Source organism: Phoenix dactylifera, chromosome 1 (assembly GCF_051530095.1).
Source record: "Phoenix dactylifera cultivar Ajwa chromosome 1, Ajwa_hap1_PhDact_Kaust_v1.1, whole genome shotgun sequence".
In the NCBI taxonomy this organism is placed as follows: Eukaryota; Viridiplantae; Streptophyta; class Magnoliopsida; order Arecales; family Arecaceae; genus Phoenix; species Phoenix dactylifera.
The window spans coordinates 53,419,024-53,441,823 of NC_143190.1; the positions used below are offsets into that span (position 1 = coordinate 53,419,024).

At 35.3% G+C, this 22,800-nt stretch overlaps 2 protein-coding genes across 2 annotated transcripts; one reads left to right on the top strand and one right to left on the bottom strand.

The window, feature by feature from the left end:
* The first annotated feature begins 1,552 nt into the window (after nt 1–1,552).
* On the top strand, nt 1,553–2,272 carry LOC120110461 (uncharacterized). The gene is made up of 2 exons (XM_039125505.3): nt 1,553–1,831; nt 1,987–2,272. The coding sequence occupies exons 1-2, from the start codon at nt 1,694–1,696 to the stop codon at nt 2,128–2,130; spliced, it is 282 nt and encodes a 93-aa protein (XP_038981433.1). The 5' UTR covers nt 1,553–1,693; the 3' UTR covers nt 2,131–2,272.
* Nucleotides 2,273–3,511: 1,239 nt separating this feature from the next.
* LOC103706904 (hydroxyphenylpyruvate reductase) lies at nt 3,512–22,584 on the bottom strand. The gene is given in 8 exon segments (XM_088706201.2): nt 3,512–3,694; nt 3,696–3,760; nt 3,763–3,929; nt 3,932–3,986; nt 3,988–4,157; nt 21,865–21,890; nt 21,892–22,231; nt 22,234–22,584. Coding segments are annotated over 8 exon segments (1,110 nt in total). The 5' UTR covers nt 22,439–22,584; the 3' UTR covers nt 3,512–3,612.
* Between the last annotated feature and the right edge of the window lie 216 nt (nt 22,585–22,800).

Genomic DNA, 22,800 nt, shown 5'->3' on the forward strand with positions numbered 1-22,800 from the left:
ATTAGTAAGGTCCGAAAATCTAAGCATTTAATTGAAGAGGATGCGATTTATCTCAAAAAACTATTTCACAAAATAAAAAATACATTTCTAATATATTTTTCAATAAATTAATATAAATTTATATTTTAGGAATATATAGTTAAAAATACTCTAGTTAGGTTTAGGTTGCTTATCAAATACAGCAAGTCCAACAAGAGACTCTTTCTACTCGGACACAATACGTACTCTTTGGCACCTAGTGAACTCAAACAATCCACATATCAAAGCATAGCCCCTAGAGCCCTTTAATAGGCCGAAGAACCATACTAAAATCCACATTATTCCCTTAATCCAAGTAACCCTTAAAATTCCATGCAAGACTCAAAAAATCATAAACAATAATATAAATCTCCAAAATTATGAAACTTAGTGGCAAATATTTTAATTTATCGTTACCTATGGCCTAATCTTAGGATATAGGATAATATGAATTTTCCAAGGATATAGGTAATGTCATTAGAATCTTGCTAGAGGTAATGGCAACATAAACCTAGAATTAGGTTTTCCCCAAATCTACCATAAATCTACAATAGTGCACTAAATTGATGGTATTAGAGTTTGTTTTGTGGAAATCCAACTTTTTAGCACTCTTTTTAGTTATTTTCCTATTTTAGTTTCATGCATGTGTTCTAGTTAATCATCGCGTAATATGGCATTCATTTCCAACATACTTCTCATTAGGGAGGTTTTAATAGGAGGAATAGTAGCTTCCACGACTTTGTTTCTTCCCCGCCGAGGTATACAGATATATGTTTATATATTGAATAACTTAGTCCAACGTATAGTCTAATTTCTCTATCCTCTCTCTCTCTCTCTCTCTCTCTTTTACGGCTGTACCACGAAGATGCTTGGGTTAAGCATGCTCTGAATCTGATCCAGGGAGGACGAACCCAAAAAAACAACTCCCTTGAACCATTAAGAGGACGCGTCGGCGACCAACGTTTGGGTGGCGATGGTGTGATTCTGGTGAAGGCGTAATGTCCAACTTTGAAATCAAGTTCTCTTGCCCAGTGCGTGCTGCTCTCTTCTCCCTGCTCATGTGAACTCATATGAGGCTTAGATTCATGGGAACAAAACCATAAAAGAGAGGAAGAGAGAGTTAGAAGAGATATCTAGCTTGCCAAATATGTCAGGATATAAAAGAAATAGGAGAAGAGATGAAAGAAAGAGGAGCGAATTGCAAGAGAAGAGAGAAGGGATAAGGTGCCAGGGAAGGTGAGCGAGAGAGAGAGATGAAAAGGATGCGGCTGGGAGGCACTCGGGTGGAGAGGTCCAGGTCAATATGGGCCTGGTGCTCATGGGCTGGGCCGTTACAAAATGGTTTGAGCTTGAATTTAAGGTCGAGCGGCCTGCCTAGATTTACGGCAGAAGAACCTTTTTTAAGATGAAGTGTATCCAGGCAGTCAAAGTACCATAAATAGGAAATATCTAGAAATATCTATTTGTTTGCTTGAACTGATCCGGCAACTAATACCTGCCTCACCTCCATTATCCGCAACACTGTTGTCTCCTTGTGGAGGATGGAAAAAGAAAAAGAAAAAGAAACGGCTATAAAGATGAGTCTGCTCCAACTCAGAAAATTCCTGGCACCAAATTCTTTTGATATCTCTGCAAGAAAAGAAAGAAGAATACAAGACAGAATAGAAGGTAAAAGATGTTAGAAGGGAAAGCAACGATCCAAGACACCGATATGCCAATAGAGATGCAGTTCCAAGCCATGTCCTCCGCTTCGGAAGCTCTCGACCTCTTCGATGTCTCGGACTGCACAAGCATCGCGGCTCACATAAAAAAGGTATAAGATAATGAGCACCTTTTATTCATCTTCTTATCTACAATCTTCTTCTTCTCTTCATGCCTAATGTCCTTCAAATTTCTCGGTTGCATTCCTCTCTCTTCTCAATATATATATATATATATATATATATATATATATATATTTGGTTGCAGGAATTTGACATGATATATGGGCCTTGCTGGCAGTGTGTGGTGGGATCAAGCTTCGGCTGCTTCTTTACCCACGCGCAAGGGACCTTCATCTACTTCAGCTTGGAATCTCTCAAGTTCCTCATCTTTAAAGGAGTTGCAGCATAGCACATACCTGGGTCTTTCTTTACCCACGCGCAAAAGACCTTCATCTACTTCAGCTTGGAATCTCTCAAGTTCCTCATCTTTAAAGGAGTTGCAGCATATATAGCACATACCAGCTGCGTCTTTCTTTTTCTGAAGGTGAATAACTGCATTTTTTTTGAGCCTACGAAGATGGAAGAATAAGAACCGGGATACCATACGGTCTTTCGTAAAAAGTTGGAAGGAACTTGCGCGCATACTTGTAGATAACTTTCCGTCGTATGTACTAGTGTTTGTGTCAGCCATGTTGGCTACTGTCGATGAAGTAATTTGATCTGCATCTTTTTCGGACCCAGTTTTAACTGGCATTGTTACTATTTACTGGACTCCAAATCTATGTTTAGAATGATCGAATCAATTCAGCTGAGAGGGTCTTGATTTGAATGCACATCGTATGACTCCTTGGGTCCTGCTTGAGTTCATATCATCTTTATGTATGACGAACAGTTTGTTTGCAATTAGGATGCTGCAGTTTTAGCGAAATGTGGTTCTAATAAGTTGTTTTTAGCTTAATGCTGTTCCCAATGGCGAAGGTTGGGTTAGGGTCCACAAAAATTTAATAGCTCTTTCAGTTTCTTTGTTACAAAATAGGAAGAAACCTTGATGATCGCCTTCATTGTTACAAAGTAGCATCAGGTTGCCTGAGACTTTTACGGATGTTGCTAGAGAATAGTAACTGGAGCCTCTCATCTAGATATGTCTTCTGCGCTCAAAATGAGGAGAATGCGAGCCATTTGCTGCTTGTTCGCAAGGTAGTGCAAGGCTTTGGAAACATTGGTCATTTGCTCAAGATTCAGTCATCAACTCCTAAGGAATCAAGGGAGCTTTGGAGGGAGCAGAGAAGGAAAGCAGTGGACGAAGGAAGCTCGGCTTCGTGGAGGGTCCTTGTCAAGGAGCCGGCTGACGCTGTCAATGCCATGCTCGGGCAGAGCGAGGTTGGCAAGGTAATCTGGCTCAGTGGGCAGATGCTGTTATGCTTTCTCTGTCTTCTTCTTTCCTCTTCCATCTCTTTCAGTTTATAACCATTTATAACTTGTAACTATTATTAATAAAATTCTTTACACTCAGTATCCATTAAGTGTAAAGAAAAACTTCTGCATAAGCTTTAGCTGAAGGGTGATTTTCATTCTTTGTATCACGACGCAGACGGCAAGTTTAGTTAAATGAAGTGGACGCACCAAAACCTTGATTGAAAGCAAAATTGATATTTCACCAAATGAATAATTTGTCAACATTGCACAAATCCAAAAGTGATGAGAAAAAAGGATACATATTGACAATTTGACTGAGAAAAGAACAGTGATATTTCACGAAATGAAGATGTACAGACAAATTTGACAAGATATTGACATGAAAATAAATGGCTTGCCATAATGCAGATATCCAGATGAAAAATCCATCTTGTAATGACCAAAAGTAATTTCTCTGCGCTTACATTGTATAGAATCACAGGACTGGAGTTAGAAGCAAGGGTTTATTCAGCACATGCGCCTCCAAGTTCCCTGGAACCAAGTCTGCCATTACTTTAGGTGGTGCTTCCCACATGAGGTGTCAACACCACATTTTCCATCCCAAATAGTTCCTCTGGTACCGGGGCGGCTCGTGCTCGCATACATTGAGAGCTGCTGCTCCGAGCCGGCCCTCAACCAGTGCTGAGATGAGCTCAGGCTCATACACCTGGGGACCTCGTCCAATGTTTGCAAGCATGCCTTTGGGGCCCAAAGCATCGGTCACCTTGCGGTTGATGATGTGGTGAGTTTCCTCAGTGGGCAAGCCACAACGAGCATATCGCAGTCAGCTGCCAGCTCAAGAACACTAGGGGTGGTATTTGTTTATGTTTGGCTTTTTCGATCGTGAGTGGTAGCAGACAGGGCGGCCAAATGCTTCAGCCCTATCGGCGACAGCTGCACCAATCTTGCCAAGCCCAATAATGCCCACAGTTTTACCACTGAAATGCAAGGAAAAACCAAAAATCATCAGCTTGTCAAGCTCTCCAACTGGAAGGTGAAAGATTTTGAAAAGAAAAAGTTGCAGCCATAGAGTTGCCCTTTTGTGTGTTTTGGGGAGAGGCATAAAATCAACAAAAACTTACAGACATGTAATAATTTCCAGAAACAGCAATTTCAATTTTAGGTGAACTCCAGAATCCATATACACCCAAATACTGAGACTCCAGATATTTCTGGAAGAAGTCATGCTGTGATTTCTATGTATTCTCCAGCCAACAGCATTTGCGCAACATTTTCCAGTTGTAACTGGTACCATAGAAATGAAAAATGTACGTTACCCCAGTAACGTGTAGTATTACTTAATGTGGGGATACAACAAACTTCTACCACTGAAGTCTTTGATTATGTACCCCACCTCCATCTGTTCTCTGAAAACCACATTTTATTTGAAGCTCAAGACGTCCACGACTCTTGAGCATTGTGCTCTCAGAGACTTTGTTAAAGGTTCTTCACCCATTGGTACATAAGCCAACTGTGATCTTTCGATATGAGGGAAGCAAATTAGTATGTGATGAACAAAGAATTTGAGCCTCTTCATACATTGGCTTCTTTATTCTTTTTCATCAATGAAACCAGAACTTTATCTTTCGAATGTTGCGTACAAAATGAGTCAGTATGTCTACAAGTTGGTTGCTGGGGGCCAAAATGAGTCAGTATGTCTTCTGATAGTTTTATACAAGGGATATCTCCAGGGAGAGCTGCAAAAAGATCAAAAAAGTTCCTCTTTTATCCTGAGAATTTCTCCTAGATTTGCTTGGAATCAGATGAATGGATGGTTTCTTATTAAATAATTGAAATTATACAAGATAAACTTGAATCTAACTGTATCAGTATTAACTCTTCAGATAGATCAGAGGCATCCTTGAAACTGCTTTTAGTTTATTTGATAAGGCAGCTAAAGTCCTTTCAATTTCATAAGATTCATCTATGAGTTAAATAAAGCAAACTATTCTGTTACTATGCAACCAAGAAACAGATAATTTAATCTGCCCTTACCATTTTAGACACCGAATAGACAACAACGGTACTACAGAAGAATGGTCCACGTATTGATAAAAATCAAAAATATCAAAATAGAAAATATGAATCAAAGAAGAAAGGGAAAAAAACATCAAAACAATAGAATCATCACTTTTCTACAAGGTTGAAAGAAACCAAAATCTAGGATAACTAAACTACGAGCTGGAGATGTTTTTCTGTTTGATTAAATGATGCACAAATACCTTTCTAGAACAATAGATCAGCCAACCCAGTTTACTGAAATGCAGAACCAAATGATTGTTCTAGAGATCTGCACATAATCTCACCATAAACCACCTCCATGTTATGTGCTCAACTTTCAGATGATCCAAGGATATCAACATGCTAATTACTTTCTATTTTCAAACCTTACCACTGGACTAAGCAGACTTTGATAATGTTGAACCAATCCTCTTTCTTTTAAGGGGTAGGGGGATCTAGACTTGGTCCCTTTGTCAATAACCTAGATCCTGATATAAAGTTTCATGCTTCTTGACTTTTTTCTAAGTCATTTTACATTCTCTAGTCTCTCATATTAAATTTCCAAAATCACATCCCCATCTTGTGGGTTCAAAAGTTTCAAAGCATTTTACCTCCAATTCTCATGGCTCACTGTGTGTTAGACAGCTCCGTTAAGGACGCCAAAGGAAACCTTGTCCCTTAAGACTCCAATGACCAATGTAAAGTCGTTGTGGAACTTATTAATGTAGAACACCATTGCAATAACTTACTACTAATTATATTGACTGACAACAATAATAATGACTGCAATAAACCTCAGCTATTCCTAGGCATAAATGCATCACCAGAGAAGCTCAATTGGTATGTCATTGAAAAATTTGCAATGCCAATTTGGTAAACACAAACAAGTCTGATCAACCAAAATCAACTCTACTACTCCTGCTAGGTCATAGGAGCATCTGAAGCTGACATGAACTTCCATGGAACTATAGAATGAAATTGGGAATATGTTCTCTAGGCAATCATATTTTCCAGAAAATCTAAATTTCCATCAACAATACAGTGGCAAACCCTAATAAGGACAACGATAGCAGAAAAAAAATGCCATGCAATTCGCATAGACTTCCATATGCTCACAAACTCAACAGTAGTTGTTAACATGCCATTTAATTGTACAATGATAGGACCAGGAAAGAAAAGGAACATAGTAAAGACGCATGATGGCAAGCAAGGACTCACAGTAACGACAACACAAACATGTGCTCCAGCAATAAGAGCAACATATTCAAGAAGTTCAGCACTCGCAACCCATTCAAGCTACAATCAATCTCTAATCAACGAGATCCAGCAAGAAGTCATGATTTTGGAAAGCTGAGTCAAGACCATCATCAATTTCTAACTATTTTTTTTAAGCAAATAACAGAGAATCATCTGAAAAGCACTTCAATCACGGCGCAGAAAACCTAAGCACAGAGGCAGAATATAGTTAAGCTACTAAATCATCTTAATTGGTATACGGGTCCCTGCAATTGGTATACAGGTTCTCCACAATTGGTATCAGAGCCAAGTGGTTGTTGTTCCGTTCATAGCCCCGAACCCAAGAGGGAGGCTACTGGTAGTACCTCGGGCCATACTGTAGTAGGCAACTACTCTTTGTGAGGGTCATAGGCCAAGGCATAAGCGCCGGAGAAAGGCCTTGTTGAGCTGACCTCACGGGAGTAGGGAACTGAGCATAGCCAGAATGGCTGGCTAAGCTGCTGGTGACAAAAGTATATGAAGGTATGATGTTCAGATCTTAAAAGTTTTTATTCTATGTTTTCTTTTCAATCATTAGACTAAAGATATTTAAAATGTCTTAAGCATCTCATCTCATGCCGATTATATGCTTTTAATGAGCAATGGTCCGTAGGAAGGCCGTGTTTGCCCGTTAATGCCGGAAGGGCGAGAAAGAGCGTTTTAAGGCCGCTTCTGTGATGGACTTATTGATCAAAGGTCAGAGATTGATAGGCTCAAAAGACAACTCCTGTGATAGGATAAGTATTTAGAGTCTAATGATTGGTAGATGATCATAAAATGAAAACATTTAAGATCAATAACATCATAACATCATATACTTAAGTCATCATTTAGCCAAACTCATGGAGACATCTTCCATAAGCTCTCGAGATAATAATCTTGTAAAAAATGCTCAATTAGTAGAATATCCGAAATCTACTGATGATACATATAATTGGACAATTCCAAAAATAATGCCTAATCAAATTTATCATATAAGATTTCTAGATTTCAGTTCTAAAATGGTTATAAAAACCATAGAACAGATGATCCAAATGGATGGATCACCTCAAACTCTTAAATTATTAAGGAAAGAAGATATTGAAAAATATAAGAAAAAATATCAATTCCTACATATAGGAATAATTCAAGTAGCATTCAAGCCTTTAACTTTATTAGGGACAAATACTAGTCTCATGTCTATTATTAGAGATGGATGATGTAATGCTTTTAAGAAATTCCTAGCAGCAGTGGTAGAAACTAGTCTCTGCCAAGGACCAGTATATTTTAACTATGTCCAAATCTTAGTCTGTCATTAACAGACCAAAATCTATATGAAGCATTAAAATTAAATGTAATCACTTCTGGATATGATTATATACCAGGATCCGAAGTTATAGCAATAAGCTACAGAATACACTTCAAGGTTCTAAATACTTTAGCACCTAAAAATAGAATAGACACCTAAAAGGGTCAAACAACCTTGGTTTATACAAACCTAGGAACTACCCGTATTGCTACAAATAGATTAATTTCATGGAATGAAATTAACTTTCCAGAGGTATGGTTGTTAGATGAAATTATCCCAACTCAGCCTATAATAAATAGAAATATAGACCAGATAATACAAATGACAGATGGGTCGGTAGAAATCATGTTCAATAATTCCTCAAGAAAGGTAAAAATCCCTAAAATCACTAGATCACTATAAAGTAGAAACTTTGATAGGTATGAAAACATTCCTAATACTAGTGCTTCAACTTCTAAAGAAAGAAGTGAAGAATTAAATGTGGTTGAAGAAATAAATATGAGTAAAAATAATATTCCATATGGAGTATACAAGGGTAAGAAATCTCCTACCCAATCAGATATGAGTTTTCATATTTAATGGATTATACACAAGAAAGTATAATCAGAAAAGCTCCTAATGAAGAGTTTCAGTCAGAAGGAAATAAACCTTTTAGACTTTGGTATTATAATAAATTTTCTCCACTAGAGAAAGAATACTATAAAGAAAAATATTATGAAGAACTAGAGGCATATCAGAAGATACAATATTTTACCCCTTGGTTTTTAAGATTTTATGCAAATGAGAAAAAACAAGAAATATCGGTTATCCAGAAAACATGGACAACTGCACAGGATGAAATAATAAATCCACCCTTTCCTCCACAACAATTATTTAAACTCCAGACAACAGAAGCAATGGCTTACTCTAATTTAAGTAAGATGGAACATGCTCATGTATAGAGAACTTAATACTCTAATTAGGGCACAAAAGTACACAAATGCATACTTATACTGTGTAGGAACAGAATTGATGCAATTAGAAATAAAATTACTTGAAATGCATAAAGACCTTGAAAGAGATATCCAGGCTTTAGCAAAAATTAGAGAAAAATCCGAGAAAAAGAATAAAGAGATAATAACTCCTGTTATTCAACCCCCACCAGAAGTCAAAAACTTCAAATTAGAAAAACCCAATGAAGAATTCATAAAAATTTTAGAAAAAAAATTAAAAAGAATACATATCGTAGTCAGTAGAAATTCTAGGACTAACCCGGATAGCGAAGAATCTAAGAAAAGTAGTTCAGAAGACATATATGAAATGGTTAAAACATTTCGTGAAAATCTTCAAATCGAATCTGATGACCAGAATAATGGAGAATCATCAGAAGAAGAAATACCAAGCTTAGATAAGTTTGAAAGTCAATTAACAGAATTAAAAATCAATCCAATTAGGTATGAACCTAAACCATTAGAAAAATATTATTATAAAAGGCCTTTGCCATTAGATCTTCTGCATGAAGAAAAAGAACCTTTCCAGAACTCTTACTCTGGAAAACACATCTATGAATGGAACATAGATGCAATGAATGATAAACAAATTTTAGATGTGATACACAGAATGTTGATGTATTCAACTATATGCCATCAAAATGGTAAACTGATCATGAAATTGCCAAATTCATTACAATAGATTTTGTAGGGCAATTAAAAGATTGGTGGCAAGGTTATCTTAATGATAATCAAAGAAAAGAAATATTAGGTCACATAAAAAATAATAAAAGTAGAGCCAGATAGGCCAACTAGTAGTGGCGTCCTAGGAATAGACACTGAACAAGATGCAGTATATACACTGTGTGTTGCAATAATCCAACACTTTGTAGGAATAGAACTAAATAGAGAAGGAATGAAAACCCTCCTATTAAATTTAAGATGTCCAACTTTGACACATTTTAGATGGTATAAGGATACCTTCATGACCAGAGTAATGCAACTGGCAGATTCAAATAATGAAATATGGAAATCCAAATTTATAGATGGATTGTCATATTTATTTGCTGAAAGAATTAGGAAAATCCTAAAGGATAGAAATGATGGAGTTTCTATCAATTATGATAATTTTACATATGGACAATTAATAGCAACATGTGTCCAAGAAGGTTTAACTTTATGTAATGATTTAAGGTTAAAAATACAATTAAAGAAGCAAAGAATCACAGAAAATCACCAATTAGGTGAATTCTGTCATCAATTTGCATATGATATGAAGATAAACCAGAACGTTTAACTAAAAAGAAGAGAAAGTACGAAAAATATATACACAAAAAACCTAGAAAAGAGTATAAAAAATATAAAGATAAAAGATATCTACAAAGAAAACAACAGCAAAGAGAGAAGTATGCTCTCAAAAAGAAGAAAAAGAAAAGAGTAATTAAAAATGAACCAAAATGTTATAAATGTGATAGGTTTGGGCACTATGCCAATAGATGTTCAATAAGGAAGAAAATAAATGAACTACAAGTTGATGACCAGTTGAAAAATCAATTGGCAAACCTAATGTTGAATTCGTCTTCTGAGGAAGAATCTGAATATGCAAACTCCTCCTCAGAAGAAGAAATTAATGAAATAGTTTCTTCAACTTCATCCGAATCTGAAACAGATCCAAGTCAGTGTCAATGCAACACTGTACAATGTAGTAAAGATTACTGAAAATCTTTTGTAAAAATTAAATCATTAAATGTCTTGACGACTAGTCAAGAAGAGATATTAAAAATTTTAGATCATGTTAGTGACAATCATATCAAAAAACAACTATTAGAATTTTTACTAGAAAAGAATCCAAATAACAAGGAATCATCTAGACTAGTACTGCCTAGTCCAGGATATCAACTTAGTGAAGTAATAAATAGGTTTCAAAATTTTCGAATAAAAGAGAAACCTGTTCAGTAACAGATTTAAAATACGAAATAAATCAATTAAAAATAAAAATATCAATGTTAAAACAAGAAAATAGGCAATTCAGTGCTAGAATAACTAGCCTAGAAACTTGGAAAAAAGAGTCTAAAGAATTTTCTTTAGATCAAAAAGAGAAAGAAAAAAATATAATTCAGGAACCAGATAGCCTTCCTGAATATCTGAATATATTAAACCAAGTGACGTACCAAAAATGGTATATTGAAATCACTTTAGTAATAAATAAAACCTTTGTGTTAGAAAATGTTATGGCACTAATAGATAGTGGTGCTGACTTAAATTGTATCCAAGAAGGAATAATCCCTACAACTTATTTTGAAAAAAAAAAGTATAGACATTAAATGCAGTCGGAGATAATAAACTCACAATCAAATACAAAATACCAGAAGCATATATATGCAATCACGATGTTTGTATTAAAACATCTTTCATCCTAGTTAAAAATTTAACACACAGTATCATTCTAGGAACTCCAATCCTTCATGATATAATGCCTATAACAAAAATAGATAATATTGGAATTTATTCAAGAAAACAAGAAAAGCAATTAGTATTCCTATTCATAACAGACCCGTAGACAAAAATGATTAATGAAATCAAGGACATACTCATAAAAAAGGAAAATCAATTAAAGTTCTTAAAGAAAGAAGTAAACATCTATGATGTCAATGAAAAACTAAAGGAACCTCATAATCTAGAAAAGATAGGCTTATTTCAAAAACCAAAATAAGGTTTTTAGGGCATTATATATCTCAAGGGAAAATAATTCCAATAGAAAGAAGTATTGAATTTGCATCTAAATTTCCGGATGAAATAACAAATACAAAACAACTTCAAAAATTTTTAGGAAGTTTAAACTATGTATCTGACTATTACAAAGACCTAGCAGAAGACACTGCAATACTCTATAAGAGACTGAATAAAAATCCAGTTCCGTGGAGTAAAAAGCACACCAATCAGGAATGATTCCTCTAAGAGGAACATATGCTCGAGGAAGAAATTCTTTTCGAGGAATCAGGGGATGCAGTGCCAATGCACTTTTCATGAATATAGTGAATTTGTTATTTTATATGCAACAACAAGAAAGTCCACAAATGATGGATCTTGCAACCTACCTCAATCAACAAAAATAAGAGCTTGAACAACAGCAAATTGCTGCAAGAGAAAATCTCTCTTCATCATCATCATCGAAGACGATGAAAGAAATGCTTCAAGAATCTACAATTGACACTTCATTCTTGCAAAATAGTTACGAACAAACAATTATGCACCTGGGTCCAAGTGACATTCAGCAAATGGATGACCCATGATTCATACGTCAAAAATATTTTGATGAAGAAGGATATCCTTCAATGGATGGAAAGAACAAAGATCAACAAACAGATGATGGTGAAATTATTGCTCCTCTCTAATTCTGTAGAATCACAATTTTCATAATAATAATATGAATGATTACATTAATTATAGTAAATGTATTATATGTAAGATCATTCAGCCGCAGGAATGGGGACTCGACCCCAACAAGCCCAAGATGGTCAAAAAATATGATCACGTGGTCACAGCAACATACTGGGACTATTTGAATGCTTTCACTAACATGTTTTACTATGAAAACCTCAAGAGAAAACACTCTTGATTTCTGCAGGTACATCCAGACATACTGCTCAAGCCTGTTCCAGGCTGGTTCAACCAATGGTGGACATTCTTCAGCCCCGACATTAAAATATTACCAAAAAAATTAATTAATATGTTTGAAGAATGGGTGGACAATCATCCCACCATAAACAAAATGCTCGACGATCAGATATGTTTTAGCATGTGTCCGATGTTCTACTTCATAGAGAACAAGATATCATGGATATGGAAGTAGACACTTTCCACAGGATTTGACAAGAATAATATTCCTGTGTTGAAAAGAAAAACTCTCTACAAATGGTGGATTGGAATGCCAAAAGAAAAGTTAGATGGCATAATTATTACTACTAAGAATAATATTTCTCTCTACAAGGAGAAAAAAGTATTTGGTTCTCCTTAGCAATCAAGCACCAATGATGATAATTTCTTTATGTCATTAAACAAAAATTATGCAGAAGATACTAAATATCTCTAAAGAAAAAATTATGGCAAAATGCCTAAACAGGGTCAAGGAATTCTTCGAAGCTTTTGAAGATCAGCCAATAAAAACTACTTCATCAAGACATTCATCTTCAAATACTCCTGAGGATGAAAGCAACAAATATTTATGCTTAGCCGGAGAATTCCAAGATCCATATGAATAAGAAATACAATCCACTCCGACAGAAGAAATGTGGCACACAGTTCTGGCCACTAGGCCCCGAAAAGGAGCAACAAAATCTATTCCTGATAAGAAAAAAGGCAAGGAGCCAACAAGATCAGAGTAATCCACAAAGAATCTACTATTGCTGACAAGACACTTCACTTGCCAGAAAAAACTCAGCCGAGAAAAAAAGCATCTACTTTTCATAAAGGAGTTGTCTAATCATGCTGGCAAAGAAAAGCATTAGAAGCAACTTCAGAATTCATCTGCAAGAAAGGAATCACCTTCACAAAAGTGATGTCAAATCAAAACTTTATCAGCCAAAAGAATCTTCTTTCTACAATGCAAAGCTGCTTTAAGTCACTTCAACTTTTGTAAAGCATCTTTAGTCATTTCAACTTTTGTAAAAGTATCTTTAAGTCATGTCATGACTGCCACTATGTTAGGCAGATAGTTTTGGACTCCAAAATAAATTGGAATCCAACTTATTATGTTTTGTTTATAAAAGGGAAGGACCTCACCCTTGTTGAGGCATTGATTTTACATTTTGAGAAATAAACTCTCCTATTTTTCCAATCTCTCCGCCTTAAGATGTCTATCCAGGTCCTCCGCAATTGGGGCCTTGTTGGGCCAACCTCACGAGGGTAGGGAACTGAGCTAAGCCAGAATGGCTGGCTAAGCTGTTGGTAGGACCTCGAGCTAGACTGTAGTAGGCAACTACTCTTTGTGAGGGTCATAGGCCAATGCATAAGCGCCGAGGAAAGGCCTTATTAAGCCAACCTCACGGGCGTAGGGAACTGAGCTAAGCCAGAATAAAGAGTACGAAGGCCGATCAAAGGTAAAATGCTTGCCTTGTCTATCATTAGCTAATTCTAATTGGTTTAAAATAGTCGAAACTGATGCATCAGACATTGGATTCGGAGGTATTTTAAAGCAATTAGACCCAGAACTCAATAAAGAGATTCTTGTGAGACATACTTCAGGAAAATAGAATCCCACTCAATCAAGTACTCAACAATCAAAAAAGAAATGCTTTTAATAGTAAAATGTATTTTAAAATTTCAAAGTGATTTGTTGAATCAGCAATTTCTGCTGAGGATTGACTGCACTGCAGCAAAACAAATCAGCAATTGCGGAGGACCTAGATAAGGATCTTAAGGCTGAGAGATTGGAGAAATATAAGAGTTTATTTCTCAGAATGTAAAACCGATGCCTCAACAAGGGTGAGGTCCTTCCCTTTTATAGACAAAACATAATAAGTTGGATTCCAATTCATTTTGAAGTCCGAAACTATCTGCCTAACATAATGGCAGTCATGAGACGACTTAAAAATACTTTTACAAAAGTTGAAATGACTAAAGATGCTTTATAAAAGTTGAAATGACTTAAAGCAGCTTTGCTTCGTAGAAAGGAGATTCCTTTGGCTGATAAAGTTTTGATTTGACATCACTTTTGTAAAGGCGATTCCTTTCTTGCCGATGAAGTCTGAAGTTGCTTCTGATGCTTTTCTTTGTCAGCATGATTAGACAACTCCTTTATGGAAAGTAAATGCTTTCTTTTCAGCTATAGTTTCTTCTGGCAAGTGAAGTGTCTTGTCAGCAATAGTAGATTCTTTGTGGATTACTCTAATCTTGTTGGCTTCTTGCCTTTTTTCTTATCAGGAATAGATTTAACTGCTCTTTTTCGGAGCCTCATGGCCAAAACTGTGCCACATTTCTTCTGTTGGAGTGGATTGTATTTCTTGTTCATATGGGTCTTGGGATTCTCTGGCTAAACATACATATTTGTTGCTTTCATCCTCAGGAGTATTTGAAGATGAATGTCTTGATGAAGTAGTTTTTATTGACTGATCTTCAAAGGCTTCGAAGAATTCCTTCTTAACCTTGTCTAGGCATTTTGCCATAATTTCTTCTTCGGAGATATCTGGATATCTTCAGCATAATTTTTGTTTACCGACAAAGAAATTATCGTCACTAGTGCTTGATTGCTGAGGAGAACCAAATATTTTTTTCTCCTTGTAAAGAGAAATATTATTCTTAATAGTAATAATTATGCCATCTAACTTTTCTTTCGGCATTCCAATCCACCATTTGTAGAGAGCTTTTCTTTTTAACACAAGAATATTAGTCTTGTCAAATCCAGTGGAAAGTGTCCACTTTCATATCCATGGTATCCTGTTCTCTATAAAGTAGAACATCGGATACATGCTAGAACATATCTGATCGTCTAGCATTTTGTTTATGGTGGGATGATTGTCCACCTATTCTTCAAACATATCAATTAATTCTTTTGGTAATATTTTAATGTCGGGGCCGAAGAATGTCCACCATTGGTTGAACCAGCCTGCAACAGGCTTGAGTAGTACGTCTGGATGTACCTGCAGAAACCAAGAGTGTTTTCTCTTGGGATTTTATAGTAAAACATGTTAGTGAAAGCATTCATATAGTCCCAGTATGTTGCTGTGACCACGTGATCATATTTTTTGACCATCTTGGGCTTGTTGGGGTCGAGTCTCCATTCATGCGGCTGAATGATCTTACATATAGTAACTTTACAATAATTAATATAATCATTCATATTATTATTATGAAAATTGTGATTAATTTTCACAAAATCAGAGAGGAGCAATAATTTCTCCATCATCTATCTATTCTTTCCATCCATTGAAGGATATCCTTTTTCGTCAAAATATTTTTGACGTATGAACCATGGATCATCCATTTGCTGAATGTCACTTTGACCCAGGTGCATAATTGTTTGCTCGCAACTATTTTGCAAGAATGAAGTATCAATTGTAGATTCTTAAAGCACTTCTTTCATCGTCAGTTTCGATGATGATGATGAACAAAGATTTCTCTTGCAGCAATTTGTTGTTGTTCAACCTCCTTTTGTTTTTGTTGATTGAGGTGGGTTGCAAGATCCACCATTTGTGAACTTTCTTGTTGCATATAAAACAGCAAATTCGTTGTATTCATGGAAAGTGCATTGGCACTGCATCCCCTGATTTCTTGAGAAGAATTTCTTCCTCGAGCATATGTTCCTCTTAGAGGAATCATCCCTGCAAAAATTCTCTAATTAGAAAATCAGAAAAAGAATTATCTTCATATTTAAGATATTCAATATTAAAATTAAAAACAGACAATTGTGCTTGCCATCCAACAAATATTTGCTTGGATACTAAGTTCTTAATATCCTTTTCTATGATTTGTTTTGCTGCAGTATAGTCAATGCTCAGCAGAAATTGCTGATTCAACAAATCAGTTTGAAATTTTAAAATGCATTTTACTATTGAAAGTATGAGTACTTCCTTTGAGTGGGATTCCATTTTTCAGAAGTATGTCTCACAAGAATCTCTTTATTGAGTTCTGGGTCCAATTGCTTTAAAATACCTCCGAATCCAATGTCTGATGCATCGGTTTCGACTATTTTAAACCAATTAGAATTAGCTAATGATAGACAAGGCAAGCATTTTACCTTTGATTGATTGGTGTGCTGTTTACTCCACGGAACTGAATTTTTATTCAGTCTCTCATAGAGTATTGTAGTGTCTTCTGCTAAGTCTTTATAATAGTCAGATACATAGTTTAAACTTCCTAAAAATCTTTAAAGTTGTTTTGCATCTGTTATTTCATCCAAAAATGTAGATGCAGATTCAATAATTCTTTCTATTGGAATTATTTTCCCTTGAGATATATAATGTCCTAAAACGTTATTTTGGTTTGAAATAAGCTTATCTTTTCTAGATTATGAGGTTCCTTTAGTTTTTCATTGACATCATAGATGTTTACTTCCTTCTTTAAGAAGTTTAATTGATTTTTCTATTTTATAAGTATGTCCTTAATTTCATTAATCATTTTTGTCTGCGGGTCTGTTATGAATAGAAATACTAATTGTTTTTCTTGTTTTCTTAAATAAATTTCAGTATTATCTATTTTTGTTATAGACATTATATCATTAAGGAATGGAGTTCCTAGAATGATACTTTGTGTTAAATTTTTAACTAGAATGAAAGATGTTTTAATACAAACATCGTGATTGCATATATATGCTTCTGGTATTTTGTATTTGATTGTGAGTTTATTACCTCCAGCTACTGTTAATGTCTGCATTGTTTTTTCAAAGTAGGTTGTAGGGATTATCCCTTCTTGGATGCAATTTAAATCGGCACCACTGTCTATTAGTGCCATAGCATTTTATAGCACAAAGATTTTATTTATTATTAAGGTGATTTCAATATACCATTTTTGGTATGTTACTTGGTTTAATATATTCAGATATTCAGGAAAGCTATCTATTTCCTGGATTATGATTTTTTTTCTTTTTCGTTTTGGTCTAAATGAAATCCATTAGACTCTTTTCTCCTAGTTTCTAGGCTAGTTATTCTAGCACTAAATTGCCTATTTTCTTGTTTCAACATTGATATTTCTATTTTTAACTGATTTATTTCATATTTTAAATATGTTAGTGAAGCAGGTTTCTCTTTTATTCGAGAATTTTAAACCTATTTATTACTTCACTAAGTTGATATCCTGGACTAGGTAGCATTAGTCTAGATGATTTATTTGGGTTCTTCTTTATTAAGAATTCTAACAGTTGTTTTTTAATGTGATTGTCACTAATATGGTCTAAAATTTTTAATCTCTCTTCTTGACTAGTTGTCAAGACATTTAATGATTTCATTTTTACTAAAGATTTTCAATAATCTTTACTACATTGTGCAGTGTTGCATTGACACTGGCTTGGATCTGTTTCAGATTCAGATGAAGTTGAAGAAACTATTTCATTAATTTCTTCTTCTTCTGAGGAGTTTGCATATTCAGATTCTTCTTCAGAAGACGAATTCAACATTAGTTTTGCCAATTGATTTTTCAACTGGTCATCAACTTGTAGTTCATTTATTTTCTTTCTCATTGAGCATCTATTAGCACAGTGCCCAAACCTACCACATTTATAACATTTTGGTCCATCTTTTATTACTCTTTTCTTCTTCTTCTTCTTCTTGAGAGCATATTTCTCTCTTTGTTGTTGTTTTCTTTGTAGATATCTTTTATCTTTATATTATTTATACTCTTTTATAGGTGTTTTGTGTACATATTTTTTGTACTTTCTCTTCTTTTTAGTTAAACCTTCTGACTTATCTTGCATATCATATGCAAATTGATGACAGAATTCACCTAATTGGTGTTTTTATGTGATTCTTTGCTTCTTTAATTGTCTTTTTAACCTTAAATCATTACATAAAGTTAAACCTTCTTGGACACATGTTGCTATTAATTGTCCATATGTAAAATTATCATAATTGATAGAAACTCCATCATTTCTATCCTTTAGGATTTTCCTAATTCTTTCAACAAATAAATATGGCAGTCCATCTATAAATTTGGATTTCCATATTTCATTATTTGAATCTGCCAGTTGCATTACTCTGGTCATGAAGGTATCCTTATACCATCCAAAATGTGTCAAAGTTGGACATCTTAAATTTAAGAGGAGGGTTTTCATTTCTTCTCCTCTATTTAGTTCTATTCCTACAAAGTGTTGGATTATTGCAACAGTGTATATACTGCGTCTTGTTCAGTGTCTATCCTGGGACGCCACTACTGGTTGGCCTATCCGGCTCTAATTTTATTATTTTTATGTGACCTAATATTTTTTTTGTTTGATTATCATTAAGATAACCTTGCCACCAACCTCTTAATTGCCCTACAAAACCTATTGTAATGAATTTGGCAATTTCATGATCAGTATTACCATTCTGATAGCATATAGTTGAATACATCAACATTCTATGTATCACATCTAAGATTTGTTTATCACTCATTGCATATATGTTCCATTCATAGATGTGTTTTCCAGAGTAAGAAATCTGGAAAGGTTCTTTTTCTTCATGCAGAAGATCTAATGACGAAGGCCTTTTATAATAATATTTTTCTAATGGTTTAGGTTCATACCTAATTGGATTGATTTTTAGTTCTGTTAATTGACTTTCAAACTTATCTAAGTTTCGTATTTCTTCTTCTGATGATTCTCTATTATTCTGATCATCAAATTCGATTTGAAGATTTTCACTAAATGTTTTAACCATGTCATATATGTCTTATGAGCTACTTTTCTCAAATTCTTTGCTATCAGAGTTAGTCCTAGAATTTCTACTGACTACTCTGATATGTATTCTTTTTAATTTTTCTTCTAAATTTTTTATGAATTTTTCATTAGGTTTTTCTAATTTGAAGTTTTTTACTTCTGGTGGGGGCTGAATAACAGGAGTTACTGTCTCTTTATTCTTTTCCTCAAGCTTTTCTCTAATTTTTGCCAAAGCCTGGATATCTCTTTCAAGGTCATTATGCATCTCAAGTAGTTTTATCTCTAATTGCATTAATTTTGTTCCTACACAGTATAAGTATGCATTCGTGTAATTTTGTGCCCTAATTAGAGTATTAAGTTCTCTAATTGTTACATGAGCATGTTCCATCTTACTCAAATTAGAGTAAGCCATTGATTCTGTTGTCTGGAGTTTAAATAATTGTTGTAGAGGATAGGGTGAATTTATTATTTCATCCTGTGCAGTTATCCATGTTTTCTGGATAACTGATATTTCTTGATTTTTCTCATTTGCATAAAATTTTAAAAACCAAGGGGTAAAATATTCTATCTTTTAATATGCCTCTAGTTCTTCATAATATTTTTCTTTATAATATATTTTCTCTAGTAGAGAAAATTTATTATAATACCAAAGACTAAAAGGTTTATTTCCTTCTGACTGAAACTCTTCGTTAAGAGCTTTTCTGATTATACTTCCTTGTGTATAATCCATTAAATATGAAAACTCATATCTGATTAGGTAGGAGATTCCTTACCCTTGTATACTCCATATGGAATATTATTTTTACTCATATTTATTTCTTCAACCACATTTAATTATTTACTTCTTTCTTTAGAAGTTGAAGCCCTAGTATTAGGAATGTTTTCATATCTATCAAAGTTTCTACTTGATAGTGATCTAGTGATTTCAGAAATTTTTACCTTTCTTGAGGAATTATTGAACATGATTTCTACTGATCCATCAGTCATTTGTATTATCTGGTCTATATTCCTATTTATTATAGGCTGAGTTGGGATAATTTCATCTAATGACCAGACCTCTGGAAAGTTAATTTCATTCCAGGAAATTAATCTGTTTGTAGCAATACGGGTAGTTCCTAGGTTTGTATAAACCAAGGTTGTTTGACCCTTTTGGGTGTCTATTCTATTTTTAAGTGCTAAAGTATTTAGAACTTTGAAGTGTATTCTATAACTTACTGCTATAACTTCGGATCCTGGTATATAATCATATCTAGAAGTGATTACATTTAATTTTAATGCTTCATACAAATTTTGGTCTGTTAATGACAGACTGAGGTTTGGAACACAGTTAAAATATACTGGTCTTTGGCAAAGACTAGTTTCTACCACTGCTGCTAGGGATTCCTTAAAAGCATTACATCGTCCATCTCTAATAATAGACATGAGACTAGTATTTGTCCCTAATAAAGTTAAAGGCTTGAATGCTACTTGAATCATTTCTATATGTAAGAATTGATATTTTTTCTTATATTTTTCAATATCTTCTTTCCTTAATAATTTAAGAGTTTGAGGTGATCCACCCATTTGGATCGTCTATTCTATGGTTTTTATAACCATTTTAGAACTGAAATCTAGAAATCTTATATGATAAATTTCATTAGGCATTATTTTTGGAATTGTCCAATTATATGTATCATCAGTAGATTTCGGATATTCTACTAATTGAGCATTTTTCACAAGATTATTATCTCGAGAGCTTATGGAAGATGTCTCCATGAGTTTGGCTAAATGATGACTTAAGTATATTTCATTTTATGATCATCTACCAATCATTAGACTCTAAATACTTATCCTATCATAGGAGTTGTCTTTTGATCCTATCAATCTCGCCAAATACAATGCTATCTCTGACCTTTGATCAATAAGTCCATCACAGAAGCGGCCTTAAAACGCTCTTTCTCGCCCGTCCGGCATTAACGGCCAAACACGGCCTTCCTACGGACCATTGCTCATTAAAAGCATATAATCGGCATGAGATGAGATGCTTAAGACATTTTAAATATCTTTAGTCTAATGATTGAAAAGAAAACATAGAATAAAAACTTTTAAGATCTGAACATCATACCTTCATATACTTTTGTCACCAGCAGCTTAGCCAGCCATGGCTATGCTCAGTTCCCTACTCCCGTGAGGTTGGCTCAACAAGGCCTTTCTCCAGCGCTTATGCCTTGGCCTATGACCCTCACAAAGAGTAGTTGCCTACTACAGTCTGGCCCGAGGTACTACCAGTAGCCTCTCTCTTGGGCCCAGGGCTATGAACTGAACAACAACCAAGAGAGAAATATGCTCTCAAGAAGAAAAAGAAGAAAAGAGTAATAAAAGATGAACCAAAATGTTATAAATATGGTAGGTTTGGGCACTATGCTAATAGATGCTTAATGAGAAAGAAAATAAATAAACTACAAGTTGATGACCAGTTGAAAAATCAATTGGCAAAACTAATGTTGAATTCGTCTTCTGACGAAGAATCTGAATATGCAAACTCCTCAGAAGAAGAAGAAGAAATTATCGAAAGTATATATACTCCTATGTTCCAATTCATAACACATTATAACAAGTTCCCGTTTTGGAATGCTAAACGATAACAAAAATTTCTTGAGAACTTGCAATAATTCAACAAACAGACATCTTAGACAATTAAATCAGGGCATCAATAACTCAGAGAACAGAGAAGGAAGAGAGAGCCGTAAAGAATAAGCAAAATGCATCAAAACTACAAAAGAACTGAAGAAAGGCGGAGTCTTTACGAACCCCAGAGGCGAGCTTGTAAACCCCCCTTGGCCTTCCACGACCAGGCCCACGTAGCGTTCGGCCTCGCAGAGCCACCTCAAGGAGGCGACGGAGAGGCCGATGGCGAGGTCGGCGGCGTTGTCGGTGAGGACATCGGGGTTGTATGTCACCCGGATCCCCTGCTCCCGGCACCGGGCAAGGTCCACCTTGTCGAGGCCGATGCTGTAGGAGGCCATGATCTCCAGCCGCGGCAGCCCGTCGATAGTCTCTCCGTCGGCCCCGACGGCCGCGTTCCCCACCACCGTCCGGATCGACGGAGCCTTGGCCGGGAGGAAGTCCTTCCAGAGGATCGGTGGGGACTCCCAGAGGCGGAAGTGTTGGCCCCGCCGGTCGAGCTCCGACTCCAGGCAGGGTTCATAGGGAGTGTCGGGAGGACGCCCAGAACCAAGCTAGGGTTAGCGTTAGAGTTAAGCTTAGGTTTAGGTTTACGGTGAGAATTCTTTCCGCCATCCACCGTGCATGTGCCCACTCGATCCGATCCATCTAATAATTTTTCGAACTGTGCTTGCGAGAAGTAGAGAAAAAAATTATTGCTGCCATGTGGTAGATCTAGCATAGATAATGATTTCTCGAAATGGAGGGTAAAGCCGGCGTAGGTCGGGAGATAGAATCTATAGGCTGGGGTAGCTGAGCTGGCAGGCAAGATCTAGGGCATTATTTCTCCAGGACAAGATCTTCAATACGGTTACGATTTTGCAGTCATGGATTAGATGTGACTGGAGGAACATGAAAACATGGAGGTGTAGAGCTCCACCACCACTTGAAGACTGAAACTTGGGTTATACAATATGGTAGAATAGTTTCTGCAAAAACTAATAATGTTACAATACAATTTTTTTGGGATAAAATCGTGATGCTATTCTTATATTAGATTGAAAATTTTCTTAGGGTGAATATGACTTTAACTATTATACATTT

Excerpts from the sequence above, each read along its gene's own strand:
- LOC120110461 (XM_039125505.3), top strand. The coding sequence starts at position 1,694 with ATGTTAGAAGGGAAAGCAACGATCCAAGACACCGATATGCCAATAGAG. Across the intron at positions 1,832-1,986 it reads TCGCGGCTCACATAAAAAAG|GAATTTGACATGATATATGG; the intron begins GTATAAGATAAT and ends ATTTGGTTGCAG.